This window comes from Haematobia irritans, chromosome 2 (assembly GCF_050003625.1).
Source record: "Haematobia irritans isolate KBUSLIRL chromosome 2, ASM5000362v1, whole genome shotgun sequence".
Lineage (NCBI taxonomy): Eukaryota > Metazoa > Arthropoda > Insecta > Diptera > Muscidae > Haematobia > Haematobia irritans.
In genome coordinates this window covers 148,835,481-148,851,420 of record NC_134398.1, presented here as the reverse complement: position 1 = coordinate 148,851,420, position 15,940 = coordinate 148,835,481, and the positions used below count along the sequence as shown (strand labels likewise).

Here is a 15,940-nt window from a genome sequence, read left to right as displayed (position 1 = left end):
AATTTTGCACAGGGAGTAGAATTAGCATTGTAACTATGCGTGCCAAATTTGGTTGAAATCGGTTTAGATTTAGATGTAGCTCCCATATATATGTTTTTCTGATTTCGACAAAAATGGTCAAAATACCAACATTTTCCTTGTAAAATCGCCACTGCTTAGTCGAAAAGTTGTAAAAATGACTAATTTTCCTAAACTTCTAACACATATATATCGAGCGATAAATCATAAATAAACTTTTTCGAAGTTTCCTTAAAATTGCTTCAGATTTAAACGTTTCCCATATTTTTTTACTAACATTGTGTTCCACCCTAGCGCATTAGCCGACTTAAATTTTGAGTCTATAGATTTTGTAGAAGTCTATCAAATTCTTCCAGATCGAGTGATATTTAAATGTATGTATTTGGGACAAACCTTTATATATAGCCCCCAACACATTTGACGGATGTGATATGGTATCGAAAATTTAGATCTACAAAGTGGTGCAGGGTATAATATAGTCGGCCCCGCCCGACTTTAGACTTTCCTTACTGGTTTTTTACTAACATTGTGTTCCACCCTAGTGCATTAGCCGACTTAAATTTTGAGTCTATAGATTTTGTAGAAGTCTCTCAAATTCTGTCCAGATCGAGTGATATTTAAATGTATGTATTTGGGACAAACCTTTATATATAGCCCCCAACACATTTGACGGATGTGATATGGTATCGAAAATTTAGATCTACAAAGTGGTGCAGGGTATAATATAGTCGGCACCGCCCGACTTTAGACTTTCCTTACTTGTTTTTTTTGTTTTTTTTTTTTTTTGTAAATGTGACAATTTTTTAAAATTTATGGGCACCCTATTATAGCATGTGACACTTTTTGTGTCAATTTTTAGAAATTTACAACGGTGAGTACTAATTCGAGTTTAGCCACTAAATTCAAACATAAAAAATCATTAAAAAAAAAGTACAAAATTATACATCTTTGATGCGAATTTTATAAGAACTTGATGGGGAATAGCCCAATGCAACTTTTTATAATGTTTATATTCTTTAAAATTGATTATTAAAGAAAAGTAATCGTGAAAATGGTGATGGACTTTAGCGGCTAAACTCGAACGTAATACCCACCTTGACGCTGTTATCCGCTACCATAAAAAGATCTACATCAAAGTTCCATTTCAAGTCAGGGGCTACTTCTAGACCTTTATTTTAGGAGACCGATTTTGGCCAAAATCAAAAGTCAACTTATTTTTTTAATAAAATTTATTTCTTTATTCATCCCCAAAATAAAACACCAAAATTTATTTTTTACACTTTTTTATTTAAATTTTTAAAAATTTTTGTCAATTTTAGTTTTGTTGAGAAATTCTTTTACTTTGTTTCAAATATATATTATTTGTTTTTTTTTATTATAATTATTTGTTGTGTGTTTATCATCATCATTGAAATTCGAAGAATATACAAAAAGGAATAAAGCGGTAATTTTGTTGTTTGGCAAACAAAAATTAAAAAAAAAACATATTAAAATAAGATTTAAATTAATTTTAAAAAATAGACTTTAATGTGTATAAATATAGTAATTGATGTATATAAAATGTCATTTTCGAAACTAGTCTTCGTTGATTGGTGTTACATACTTAGTACAAAACAAAATAGGGAGAAAAACCCGATCGAGAGATATTTAAATAAAAAATATAAATGTGTATTACAATAATTGCGCGCAACTTAAAAAATAAAAAAAACATTTATGTACGCTTTGTGTTGTGTTTGTTTTTTGTTTTACTTCGCAGGAAGAAAAGGTTGCATTTTAAATAATGATATATGCATGTATAAAAAAAGCTATTACGAATTATATTTATTTATATATAGTTTATGGTTGCTTGTATGGAGATATTGTTTTGGGGACCTTTATTTATTATTATTATTAATATTTTTGTTTATCATTCATCACTTAAAACTGTACATAAACTAAAACTATTCTTGCCATTTTTTTTTTAAGAGAAGAGTTGTGTTCATTTTTGTTTTATGGTAGATCATCTTAGAAAATGTAAACGTTTCAATTGTTAATAAATTAGTTCTTGACAAACAGAAAATTTTTATTGGGAATTTGAAAAGCCAAAGATAAATATATAAATAACATAAAAAATTTATATTTTAGTATTTGTTTTTTTTTTTCGAAAGAAGCAATAACGAATTTTATTGATTTTTTTTAATTTAATAAAAACGATTTATATTAGGTGATTCTAAAAATCAATTATGTTCACAATTTTTGTTTTATAGAAATCGAATGAATTTGAAGGATCTATAATAATTTCTCACATTTATATATTTTTAAAATTTATAGTATAAAGGATTTTCTCTGATAGTTTTGTTTGGAAATGAAAAAGATTATGGAACTTAAACAATTTTCTTTTTTATGATAATGTTCTCTGATTTTTATCTTCTCCTTCACCTTCTACTCAATATTGTAATTTGTTCATTTTAAAGTGATTTTATTTGTAAGTTTTTATTATATATGTATTTATTATTAATTTAATAATTTGTTTTTCTTTTATTTTATTATTTTTTATATATATAATATAGTGTTTGCAGTGTTGCGCATAATCTTTTTTTTTTTTTATTTTCTTCATCTCATTGTTATCGTTCTTATTTGCAATTGTAATTCGCTTTCTTATTCATTCAGAATCTATTTCTTAATCCTATATATATTGTATAGATTTTTTTATATGGTTGTTTGCTGCTTTCTTTTTGTTGTTACTGTTGTAGTAGTAGTAGTGTACTTACTGAAGGGAGGGGAGGCAAAATTATTTTGTTTTAGTGAGTTATCCATATTTATGACGTTTAATAATTTTATGTTGTTATAATATTTGAGGTTCTCCTTAAGACTACAACATATGTTAGATGCTCTTAAAGATTGGGGAAATCATGTTGCATACCTAAAATAGAGAGAAAAGAAGCAATGATATTACATGCTTTTTTCATAATAATGCCAATATATAATATTTGCAGTTATAGGCTTTCAGCAACAGAACGATTTAAAGTAACTACGCATGAACCTGGGATTTTATAGAGAAAACAAACATTCAAAAACATTTTTGAATTTTCGATTTTCCAAAATTTGAAAAGATCGACTTTAACAAAAGTTGACTATCAATTTTTTTCGAATCGATTTTTAGCTCTTCAAATTTTTAAGAATTTGGAAATGTCGACTTTAGACTTTTGCGATTGATGAAAATTCTACTTTTGACATTGCGATTTTGTTACGAATTTGCAGCATAGAAGGAGCTATATCATATTTCCCTTTCAAAATCGAATTCGACTTTGCTATTTTTTCATTACAATTCGATTAGTTGATGTTGGCCGCTATAAAAAAATCGATTTCAGTCAATTTAAAAAAAAAGAAGTCGTTTAGTCGATTTGAAGATTACAAAAATTCGAATTTAAGACTATTTTGATAAGAAATACATAAATCTATCGTTACTATCATTATGGACGGGACTACGATAAAGGCCTGATGTGAAGTTGGTGATGGGTGTGAGGCCTATACTGAAATCGAACCTAGTAGGTTCGTGTCACATTCAAGAACATACCCTTCCGAAATGTGACAAAATTTGCCAGGAAAATATTGTGATCACGGTTGCCACTCGAGCAGAGAATGAAGCCGCCGAGTCGCGCCGCCGAGTCGCGCCGCCGATTTCAGTCGCCGCCGACCATTTTTTGCGAGTCGACGCCGCCGCCGAATATGTCGACTCATCTCGACTCAAATTTAGCCGCCAAGTAATCAAAAATATCGATTTAAATCACAAATTTTTTTATTAAATTGTCGTATTTTTTCCAAAATTTTGAACACAACCAATCATATTTAATCTGCTATAATAATTTAGCAAAAATTTAGCTCAGAAATTTTGAAAAGTAAATTTGTTTGTAAGATAGGTTGTACAACTAATCTCATTACCGTTCGATTAATGCGCTTTACAGACTATCAGTTATTCCGGACGGAATGTCGGTGTTTGTAAAGAATCTTACAGTGTGTCGGATCGATACGACTTGTCGGCGATGACTAAATAATCGGTAAATGTGTTATCGATCCCATAAACATGCAGCAGTATCGATTATGCCTTCGGACTTAATTTATAATGTGCACAATATATGGGATATGTTCGACACGAGCACTGTCGTCCGGAATAACTGATAGTCTGTAAAGCGCATAACTTCAAATTGATTTTATAATGGATAATTGTCCGCCGTCGAGTGAACAAATTTATATCGGCTCAGCCGTCAAGCCGCCGCCGCCGGAGGCAAAAATTTAGTGTCCGCCGCTGCCGACCAAAATGGGTCGGCTTCATTCTCTGCACTCGAGCCTAAAATTATCTACCAAAATTTGGAGAAAATTTTTATCAACATTACATTTTATTTCTATAGAAAATTTTGTCAAAATTTTATTTCTTTAGAAAATTTTTTTAAATTTTATTTCTTTAAAAAATTTTTAAAATTTTATTTCTTTAATTTGTTCAAAATTTTATTTCATAGAAAATTTTGTCAAAATTCTATTTCTATAGCAAATTTTGTCAAAATTTTATTTCTATAGCAAATTTTGGATACATTTTATTTCTATAGAAAATTTTGGATAAATTCTATTTCTATAGAAAATTTTGGATAAATTTTATTTTATAGAAAATGTTGTCAAATTTTTATTGCGATAGCAAATTTTGTCAAAATTTTATTTCTTTAGAAAATTATGTCAAAATTTTATTTCAACAAAAAATTTGCCAAAATTTGGAGAAAATTTTACCAAACAAAAAAATCTTATTTTGCAAATTTATATTTCTTAGAAAATTTTGTCAAAATTTTATGCTATAGAAAATATTGTCAAATTTTATTTTTATAGAAAATTTTGTCAAAATTTTATTTCTATAGAAAATTTTGTCAAAATTTTATTTCTATAGAAAATTTTGTCAAAATTTTATTTCTATAGAAAATTTTATTTCCATAGAAAATTTTGTCAAAATTTTATTTCTATAGAAAATTTTGTAAACATTTTATTTCTATAGAAAATTTTGTCAAAATTTTATTTCTATAGAAAATTTTGTCAAAATTTTATGTTTATAGAAAATTTTGTCAAAATTTTATTTGTATAGAAAATTTTGTCAAAATTTTATTTGTAAAGTAAATTTGGTCAAAATTTTATTTCTATAGAAAATTTTTCAAAATTTTATTTCAATAGAAAATTTTGTCAAAATTCTATTTCTATAGCAAATTTTGTCAAAATTTTATTTCTATAGCAAATTTTGGATAAATTTTATTTCTATAGAAAATTTTGGATAAATTTTATTTTATAGAAAATGTTGTCAACTGTTTATTGCTATAGCAAATTTTGTCAAAATTTTATTTCTTTAGAAAATTATGTCAAAATTTTATTTCAATAAAAAATAACATACCCTTTCGGAACGTGACAAAATTTGCCAAAATTTGGAGAAAATTTTACCAAAAACCCACCAAACAAAAGAATCTTATTTTGCAAAATTATATTTCTTAGAAAATTTTGTCAAAATTTTATGTTATAGAAAATTTTCAAAAACAACAACAAAAATTTTATTTCTATAGAAAATTTTGTCAAAAATTTATTTCTATAGAAAATTTTGTCAAAATTTTATTTCTATAGAAAATTTTGTCAAAATTTTATTTCTATAGAAAATTTTGTCAAAATTTTATTTCTATAGAAAATGTTGTCAAAATTTTATTTCTATAGGAAATTTTGTCAAAATTTTATTTCTATAGAAAATTTTGTCAAAATTTTATTTCTATAGAAAATTTTGTCAAAATTTTATTTCTATAGAAAATTTTGTCAAAATTTTATTTCTATAGAAAATGTTGTCAAAAATTTATTTCTATAGAAAATTTTTTTGACAAAGTTTAATTTTATAGAAAATATTGTAAAAATTTTATTTCTATAGAAAACTTTTTCAAAATTTTATTTCTATAGAAATTTTTGTCAAAATTTTATTTCTATAGAAAATTTTGTCAAAATTTTATTTCTATAGAAAATTTTGTCAAAATTTTATTTCTATAGAAAATTTTGTCAAAATTTTATTTCTATAGAAAATTTTGTCAAAAATTTATTTCTATAGAAAACTTTTTCAAAATTTTATTTCTATAGATTTTTTTTCAAAATTCCATTTGTAATGATTTTTTTTTTTCAAAAGTTTATTTCTATAGAAAATTTTGTCAAAATTTTATTTCTATAGAAAATTTTGTCAAAATTTTATTTCTATAGAAGATTTTGTCAAAATTTTATTTCTATAGAAAATTTTGTCAAAATTTTATTTCTTTAAAAAATTTGTGAGGTACCTCTTAGTTGGAAAGGAATTATTTGCAAAATCTACCAAAACATCAATAATTCTACCAATCTACCAAACAGTAAAAAAAAACTAGCATTTTTGGGGCAACCGTGGTTGTGATCCCACAGTAACATCATACTGCAGGAGTGGCGAGACCTGTAATTGAGGAGGCATACTTCTAAAAGGAACCACCAACCAACCATAGGTACTTTAAGGGTCTCCAGATAATAGCCCAAAATCTTATTTCTGCTGTATTGTTAAAACTGTTTGGAGAATATGATCGTTAATTTCATATTGCCTTTGTACCGGCTTGCCTATGATGTCCGGTTGAATTTTGCCTTAAGGCTGCACTAGAGGCAAAGCGTTTATTTTAAAGCTTTAAGGAATGCTTTGTCTGTCGTTTATTAGATGATGGCTACCGATTCGGAAAATGCATCCATGATAACGCGAGCCACCATCCATGATAACAGGACATATAGATAGATTCGTGTCGATTTTGAGTTCCATCAACAAACAGGAAAAAATACAAATTATTATTATTAACATAAATAAATACCTTTTTGTCCACAGTCTAGCGATTCTATCATGCTCTTCCCTATTTTGTAAATATTGAGTAGCAATACTGCCCACTAGAGGATCGGCTAAAATGAAGAAACCGAAAAAATATATATTATTGTAGGCCCTACAAATATCATAACCAAAAATATTTGTATATCTTACCAGGATTACAATCAGTCAGCAGGGAACAAATTGACAGCAATACCTTTGATATAGTCAATGCTGGAGACCAATTATCCTTGAGAATATCTAAACAAATAACACCTTGACTATTGATGTTGCAATGATAGATACGCGTACGGAAAGTAACTTTAGGAGGTTTAAAGGGATACTCGGGTGAAAAGTGAATATCCAAAAAGAATACGCCACCCTCATAAACCGACCCGGGTGGGCCCAATATCGTCGATACCCATTCATATAGATTATCACCCTTGGGTCCGGCACTACAATTAGGCGGAGGATCTAAAGTGATTTCGGCAAGCTCTTTTTGTATGCGTTTTGCTGATGTACCCAATGCCTTGGAAATTTTTGGATTCGGTTTGGGATCCTTGCGTGTTTCTTCACTTGTTGTTGCGGCCGCAGCCGCTGTCCCTGAGGTTGAGCCTCCACCACCAACGGTAGATGCTGGCAGGGATCCTGGTTGTAAGGTGTTACCATTGCGACCACGTGCAGCTGCAGCTGCATTAGCTGCAGTATTATTTGTAGCAGACATATTACTATTGGCAGTGCCCGGAGGTGATGAATTGGTTGCAACAAGACCTACGGTTGGTGTAGCTGAACCAGTGCTATTAGTTGTTGCTGTACCACCACTAGTCGTTGTCGAAGATGACATAGTGGGCTCTCCAAATATGGTTTCTCTCTCACACTATATCAAAGCTTTCTTAGGAGACAATTAACTGAAATTGAGGAAATTTTAAGATTGTTTGAAATATGATTTGAGCCCTTGAAAAATATTTTTGGAATTAATTCAATGATGCTATAAACTTAAAATATGAAGTAAAAAACTTTGAATATATTATTATGTATGTGATCGTCAAGAATCAAAAGTGTTGACATTGTATTTGTGTTTACAACAACCAAAAAAGCAAAATATAAAATGACATTTTTAAAGTTTTTATAAACAGGAACGTTCTCCGTACCCTTCACAAAGCGTATTAATTTATTATTTTTCGGCACAATTTAGAAGTGTTGTTAAATACATAGCAGCAGCAGCTACACGCCCTAAAACTGCTAGTCGTTTTCCTTAGGGAAGCCCCAATTTCCCAGAATAGGCAGGAGTTGGGTCAAACCTAGCTTATCTCACAAAAATGGAACTGAATATGGAGGTAATTAAGAGACCATTGTGTAGCCTCAATAGAAGTAGAACACGGTATTAACTCTGAGCCAAACATGGTGCTTCTTTAAAATAAGGAAACTTTTTAGCAACCTATTTGACTCTAAATCTGGGATACAGATCTCCTTTATCAAATTTACGTTCTCTTTTCGAGGTATATTAATAAAGCTATTCACGTACAAACAAATGTCAGTTTAACAACTGAAATTATAACGGATACTTCAAAGTAAAAAATGTTTTCTTAATTCCAAAAAAAAAGAAAAAAAACTAAACCAAAAATGCAAAATCCTCATAATAAGTCTCAGCCTATATTTGACGCGTATTTGTCTTAAATCTAAAAATTCAATATTTCAGTTAATTTAAGCACGATTTCAAACCAAACATGTGTTGCTTTAATTTACGGAAAATTTCCCGTAGTTCTAAAAAATGTGACGCAAATTGCCAAAAGTTGTGTCCTAAACTTAATACAAAAATTTGTGAAATTTTATAAGCCCAAGACCCCAAATCGGGAAATCGGTTTATATGGGGACTATATCAAAACTTGGACCGATATAGCCCATCTTCGAACTTGACCTGCCTGCAAACAAAACACGAATCTGTGCCAAATTTCAGGACCATAGCGCCATTATTGAAGGCTGTAGCGTGATTACGACAGACGGACATACTTATATCGTCTTAGAATTTCTCCCTGATCAAGAATATATATATATTTTATATAGTCGGAATATCGATGTGTTACAAACGGAATGACAAACTTATTATACCCCCATCACCATTCTATGGTGGTGGATATAAAATTGTTTTCTTAATTCCAAGAAAAAAACGTTAAACCTAAAATGCAAAATCCTCATAATAAGTCTCAGCCTATATTTGATGCGTATTTGTCTTAAATCTAAAAATTCAATATTTCAGTTAATTTAAGACCGATTCCTTTAAACCAAAAATGTGTTGCTGTACATTAAGGAAAATTTGCCTTATTTCAAAGAAATGCGACTTTATCGGAGGGACGCAAATTTCCAAAAGTTGTGTCCTAAACTTAATAAAAAATTGTAAAAGATTATAAACCCATTATTTTAAGGAAATTTGTCTTTAACATTTAGTAAATTGCGCATGCTAAAATTTAGGTTACATAATCTATTATTGCGTAAATATTTTTTTTCAGTGTGTCATTAGATAATCAGCTCTCGCTATGAATGACTTCATATCTTATATAAGAAGGTATTAATAAAATTGTTTTGTCTTCAATTTAATTGAAATTTCCTCAATTCTCCAATTAGTTAAAACAATTACTTGAATCAATCAAGTCTTTAATTTATTTATTTATTTTTTTAATTTTATTTGGAAAAAAACTAGTATTTTTATGTGTAACATTTATTTAGGTCAATTGCTTGGCCCATCAGAATACTGAGAGAAAAACTGAGGAGGAAGCATCCGAAGTATCTAACTGTACCATTTTCAGGTGGAGGCTAAAATCCCTACAACGGGATATAATTAAGTATCCACCAAAATATCCATCCGCCGTGGGATATTTCAAAGATAGGAACAGAAGAGGTCTGCAGAGATAGGAACAGAAGATATTTAGCGGAAGCTGTCAATGCGTTGACCTTCTACGAGTGACCAGAGCTACTTTAACAGAACTAATTATTACTCCTCAACTCCTATTTGTGTGTCGAGGGCCACGACACACTTAACATGATCGCTGGATGATGTAGTGGGTTTGGAGATGATTTCCAAAAATTAATCATTGTGCACGAATTGCTTATCCAATATTTTTCAAATTGAAATATTGGGCTTGGCTATGGTTGAAGATTAGCTGAGACATAAAATTGTACAAAATTTGTGGTATTCTTTAAATTTGAAAACGACCATTCAAAAAAATTACTGGCCATTTGATATTAACTCAATGTGAACGTCTGATCACTGATACAGCAATCGATATTAGGGTAAGTCGACTATTTGCATTTACGAAATGTAAAAATTTGTTTTTGTTTTTTAAGATTTGATTTTTTAATTGACCCAACGCCTATTTGCCCGCGTGGAGCGTTGTAACCAGCTACAGAGAGGACTCATCAGCCGGTTATAAAGTCTACAAAAATCAATACTCTCTACTAAACACATACATCTAGGTATTTAAATATGTTGTCAAAGCAGTACCTCTTGGGTTGCCATCGATGTTGTCATCCGAATCACCATCTTGTGGATAGACAACCTCCACCCAGGAATGTAAGGGTTGATCTTTACCTTCTAGAGCCCGAGATCCAGCGTTACAAAAGAGAGCCTCTAGATCAGGCAGCATACCAGACAGGTCTGAACAGGATTCATGAGGATACTGTAGCTGAAGCGGTGAGAAGCTACAAGGTTAATCCTGTTCTCGGAGTCCGACCGCCGCCCATTGCACCGGAGGAGAGAGACCTCCCTCGGCAGACAAGGGTAGTTTTGGCCCAACTAAGATCAGGCATGTGCAGCCGCCTCAATTCATACTTATCAGTGATTGATAGCAGCGTAGCTGACGTGTGTCCCATATGTAATCATGGGCCACATGACACTCGTCACCTGTTTGCTTGCCCAGCTAAGCCTACCCGTCTCACTATCAGATCACTCTGGACACACCCCATCCTTGTCGCATAGTTCCTTGATATGGCTACCAGCTGAACTACACAAGCATAGAACAAAATGGATGAAACTACATTAAAAACTGTTACAACAACAACATCAACATCTAATCATCATCAATCTAATCTTATCAATGTGAATTTTAATTGTCACATTACTACAATGGTGAACAAGGCCTTTGGGGTTCTAGGTAGGGCGCTGGGCGAAAGTAATCTCGGATCCTTTCGTTACAAAGCGGCTTTTACCTCCCTTGTTAGACCAATTCTTGAGTATGGGGCTGTGATATGGGATCCGCAGTATGAAGTATATGTATTTTGACTTATTTGGCGATACATGGACAGAAACCGTTGTCCTGTGCATGACAACTAGAAAGTCCTTTTGCCTATAGAAACCATTTGAGATGATAAACAATTGTAAAAGTCCAATGTGGGTGTCCTTCATTTTGTGTAAAGTGTGTATCATACCTTTGAAACGGTATAATCCAATCCGTCGTTTATGGAACGTTTTTAAGGCGAGCTTGTAAAAAGATTGCAAGTCTAAGAAAACTTATAAGCCTTAAGAAGATAATTTACTCCCAATCTTACAGCGATCGATCCATAATAAAGATAATCTGATTTCAGATCAATATATCGGCAAGTTTTAAAGCGAATGGGAACACCTATGGTGGGGATAAATTGGAATAATGTGAAATTATGTAAAAAAAAGTATTGTCCATGTTCTGATATTCGAATGGAATGGGAATAAAAGTCAATTCGCAACAGATTCAAGCGAACAGATTCTTTTCTGCACGCTGAAACGATGCCATTTTTTTAGGTTGCTGTTAACATTTGAAAAATGCGCACACTGTACAGACAAAATGAAGGGACAGCACTTTTTTCAGAAAAGAAAACACCATTGGTCCCAAGATTTTATGTTCTGAGACTTCAAAAATGTTTTGGAGCTCCTTCAACCGTGATTGGCGTTTAGAACTTTTAAAATATTTGAAAAGATTTCATTGCAATTGCTCACGTCATCTGGGTATGGATTTTTAAGTACGTAATAAGAATTTAAATGGCGAAAAAAAAAACTATAAATAAGCCGAAGAGATCAGAAAATGAAAGAGAGCCAAAATGAAAAAGAGCCAGAAAAGGACCAGCAGCTCAAAAAGGAGCCAAATTGGCTCTTTGGAGCCAGTAACAGCAACACTGAGAACAATGTCGAATTATATACAAAAGTATCGCCCATGTTCTGATAGTCGAAATGGCAAAATGTTCATTCCTTTTTGCTTACAATTCTATTTTTCCGTTTAATGACAAGTCCAAATTAAAATTAGATTGACGACCGAGAGTATATGAGTTTTCTTTTTAAAGGTGGGTACTAAGTTCGAGTTTAGCCGCTAAAATCGCTAAAGTGAAAACTAAATCAGTTAGAACAAGTAAGTAAAGTCTAAAGTCGGGCGGAGCCGACTATATTATACCCTTCACCACTATGTAGATAAACATTTGTGTTACCATTTCAACTACTTAAAATTTGCTGGGAGCTACATAAAAGTTTGCATTTCCAGATACAAATACTTTTAATGGAAACAATTTTTTGTACTTCTACAAAAACTCTAGAATTAAAATTTAAATCGGCTAACGCCCTGGGATGAAACACAATGTTAGTTAAAAATATGGGAAATATGAAGCGAGAGAAATTTTAATGCAATTGTACAAAAGAGATTTATGATTTTTCAGGCGATACATGTGTATTCGAGATATAGGACAATTTTAGTAATATTTACAATTTTTGGTACTCTGCAGTTGCGATTTTACAAGTGTGATATATTATTTGGTCTAGTCGGGCGACTTGGAGCTTTATTTAAAACTCATCCGTTCTGTGGAAATTTTGGCATTGTAGTGTGTAGGATATGGCTAAGATATGGGGAAATAATCACAGAATTTTGTGTAAAGTGTGAGCATTTTGGCCATATTTGTATTCTCTGAGGAAACTATCCAATCAATTGGAGGAAAATCCCATTGAAAATGGGTCTAAAATATGAAACAGTCTACCATATTTCCCCAACTCTGGTGTACGTATATATGGGAGCTATATACAATCTGAACCAATTTTGACTAAATTTGACATGCATAGTTAGTATAATTTTTCTATCTATGCGAAATTTCACGTAAATGGGAGTATAACTTTGGCCACCCTGGTCATATGAGTGCAAATCGGACGGGAGATATATATGGGAGCCATATCTAAATCTGAACCGATTTCAACCAAATTTGGCACAATTACCTATACTACTAAACGTACTCCTTGTGCGAAATTTGAAGCAAATCACGGCAAAACCCTGGATTTTGAGGCCATATAAGTTCAAATCGGACAAAATATATATAAGGGAGCTATATCTAAATCTGAATCGATTTTGACCATATTTGGCACATACAATAGTATCGTTAAAAGTACCGCTTGTGCAAAATTTGAAGTAAGTCAGGGCAAAACTCTGGCTTTTGTGACCATATAAGTCCAAATCGGGCGAAAGATATATATGTGAGCTATATTTAAATCTGAACCGATTTTAACAAAATTTGACACACTTAACGATACTATTAAACGTACCCCTTGTGCAAAATTTGAAGCAAATCACGGCAAAACTCTGGCTTTTGTGGCCATATAAGTTCAAATCGGACGAAAGATATTTATGATATTTATATCTAAATTTGAACCGATTTCAATCAAATTTACCAAGCATTTGTAGAATGTCAATATTACCCTCTGTGCAAAATTTCACGAAGATCGGTAGTAAACTTTGGCCTCTGTGGTCATATGAGCCTAAATCGGACGAAAGATATATATGGGAGCTATATCTAAATCTGAACCGATTTGGCTGATATTTCGCAAGATTTTCCAGATTCATAAAATATTCGGATGTACGGTATTTCAAGAAAATCGGTTGGTAAACACGCTAACTATGACCACATCGGGGATATATATATGGCAGCTATATCTAAATCTGAACCGATTTTTTCCAAAACCAATAGCGATTGTCTCTGTCCCAAGAAAGGGCCCTATGCCAAATTTGAGGACGATCGGACTTAAATTGCGAGCTGTACTTTGTGCACAAAATTACATATACAGACAGACGGACATCGCTAAATCGACTCGGAATTTAATTCTAAGACGATCGGTATACTAAAAGATGGGTCTATGACTATTATTTCTTGGCGTTACATACAAATGCACAAACTTATTATACCCTGTACCACAGTAGTGGTGAAGGGTATAAAAAGGCATAAAATTATACATATTTGTTGCAAATTTTTTTATAACTTGTTGGGGAAAAGCCCAAAGCAAATTTTCACAAAGTTTGTATTCCTGAAAATAGATTATTAAAGAAAAGTAATCGTGAAAAAATTACGATTTTAGCAGCTAAACTCGAACTTAATACCCACCTTAAAAGAAAAATAATTCTAGCGATTTGCGATTTTAAAATTCGGAACTGGAGGTATCAATTATATACTTATATACCATAAATCTGGGCATAGTTTTAGGAGTTTACAAAAATATCAATACCATGTACTTAGAAGGGTTAGGATTGAAAATAAAAGCAGTACGAAAACAAAAACGATAATAAAGTTTAGTCAAGTTATGAAGTCAACACATTTTTCCAAACTTTACAGCAATGCGAAGATGAACTTCACTCAGATATTTTCACATTATTCCATTCTTCTTTTATGCATACCGGCATACCGGAATAAAGTTTCCCTAAAGACCACAATAAAAGGTTAATTAATGATTATGATGAAATCTGAAATCCCTTGACAGACAAACGCAAATCCACTTTAGCGGCCATTTTGGGTATTAAAAGATTGCAAAAAAAATATACGGCACGAAACAGAGTAGTAGCGCAGAACAGAGCGAATATCAGACAAACAACAACAAAAACCAAAGAAATACAGTACAAAATCAAACACAGTCGAATACAAAAAAAAAACTATTGAGCGGATGGAAGGGAAAAGTACCCTCGTATATTAAAGGACTATAGTGATACGAGTCAAAAATATTTACTATGAATAATAATATTGTAAATTCAAATGCATTTCGATAGAAATGTGAGACTAGAAGAACTTAAGAACGACCTACCGCCGTTCAAACCTTCACAAATCATCATTTCAGCGAAGTTCTTTGTGCCTTTGTGCTTGCGTTGTTGTTTGTGTTTGAGTCGCTGCTGCTGCTGCCACTACTACTCATTTGTTCATCGCATTTCGGCGAAATTTCAGTATAACATAATTACTGTTTATCTGCAATTACTTAAGCACCTTCAACACAACACTTATCAACGAATTGTTTATAATGAAATTATTCAAATTTCTCACGAAAGATAGGGCCAATTTCTAGGCAATTTTTTTCTATTATATTTTCTTTTCTCTGCCGTCACGCCACTTGCGTAGCCGTTCGTATATTTCTTCTTGGCTATTGACACTAATTTCTGTATTCTATTTTCGTTTTTTGGCCATTCCTTACTTATTCTTTCCAAATTCCTTTGAGTGAATATCACAATTGTGGTTTTGCTTATATTTAATATATTCTTACTATTCGCTTATACTATAAATTTTAAATTATCTTTTCTCCTCCCGTCAACTTGAACGCTTTGATTTTTTCGCAAAAACACAGTAGTCGGCAGAGAACTAGTGGTGGGAATGTAACGAGTATGTGATTACAAGTACTCGTTACTGAAAACGGCGTCGGTGGCTATTAGGCAGAACGGCTTTAGCTCTGTAATGACTTTGATGTGAATCCAATTTCCGCAAAAAAATTACGTTTCCCTTGGAACTTTCATGAGAATTTAAAATGTTTTTTTCTTTCAGTACCTATATATCACATTTTAATTTCACTAAATCCCAAATTAAATATCTAGTGATCTCAGCGATAAATACAAATAGCCGGCAATTATTATATTACAAAGCCATCGAAACTAAAGTAACGCGTTTAAGTACATTGTGGTTACCATATGGTTTTGTCCCCCACCATGATTTATTAATCAAGTAGTGTCCTATTTTTAAAGAAAATTTGAATGAAAAATCGAATATTATACAGACTTGAATTTAATAATCTTCCTGTTGATATAAAAAGTAGCCGAACTTTAA

General features: G+C 31.6%; 1 protein-coding gene across 4 annotated transcripts; it reads right to left on the bottom strand.

Moving 5' to 3' along the window:
* Positions 1 to 1,284: 1,284 nt before the first annotated feature.
* Ubc2 (ubiquitin conjugating enzyme 2) lies at positions 1,285 to 15,787 on the bottom strand. Of its 4 annotated transcripts, none has more exons than XM_075296582.1 (4): positions 15,665 to 15,787; positions 7,043 to 7,776; positions 6,879 to 6,963; positions 1,285 to 2,920 (listed from the first exon to the last, which is right to left on the bottom strand). In XM_075296582.1, the coding sequence occupies exons 2-4, from the start codon at positions 7,710 to 7,712 to the stop codon at positions 2,908 to 2,910; spliced, it is 768 nt and encodes a 255-aa protein (XP_075152697.1). In that variant the 5' UTR covers positions 7,713 to 7,776; positions 15,665 to 15,787; the 3' UTR covers positions 1,285 to 2,907. The 4 variants fall into 4 exon arrangements, with proteins under 4 accessions (XP_075152697.1, XP_075152696.1, XP_075152695.1 ...); XM_075296581.1 differs by lacking the exon at positions 15,665 to 15,787 and adding an exon at positions 15,387 to 15,534; XM_075296580.1 differs by lacking the exon at positions 15,665 to 15,787 and adding an exon at positions 15,318 to 15,484.
* Between the last annotated feature and the right edge of the window lie 153 nt (positions 15,788 to 15,940).

Excerpts from the sequence above, each read along its gene's own strand:
- Ubc2 (XM_075296582.1), bottom strand. The coding sequence starts at position 7,712 with ATGTCATCTTCGACAACGACTAGTGGTGGTACAGCAACAACTAATAGC. Across the intron at positions 6,964-7,042 it reads GCTGACTGATTGTAATCCTG|CCGATCCTCTAGTGGGCAGT; the intron begins GTAAGATATACA and ends TCTTCATTTTAG.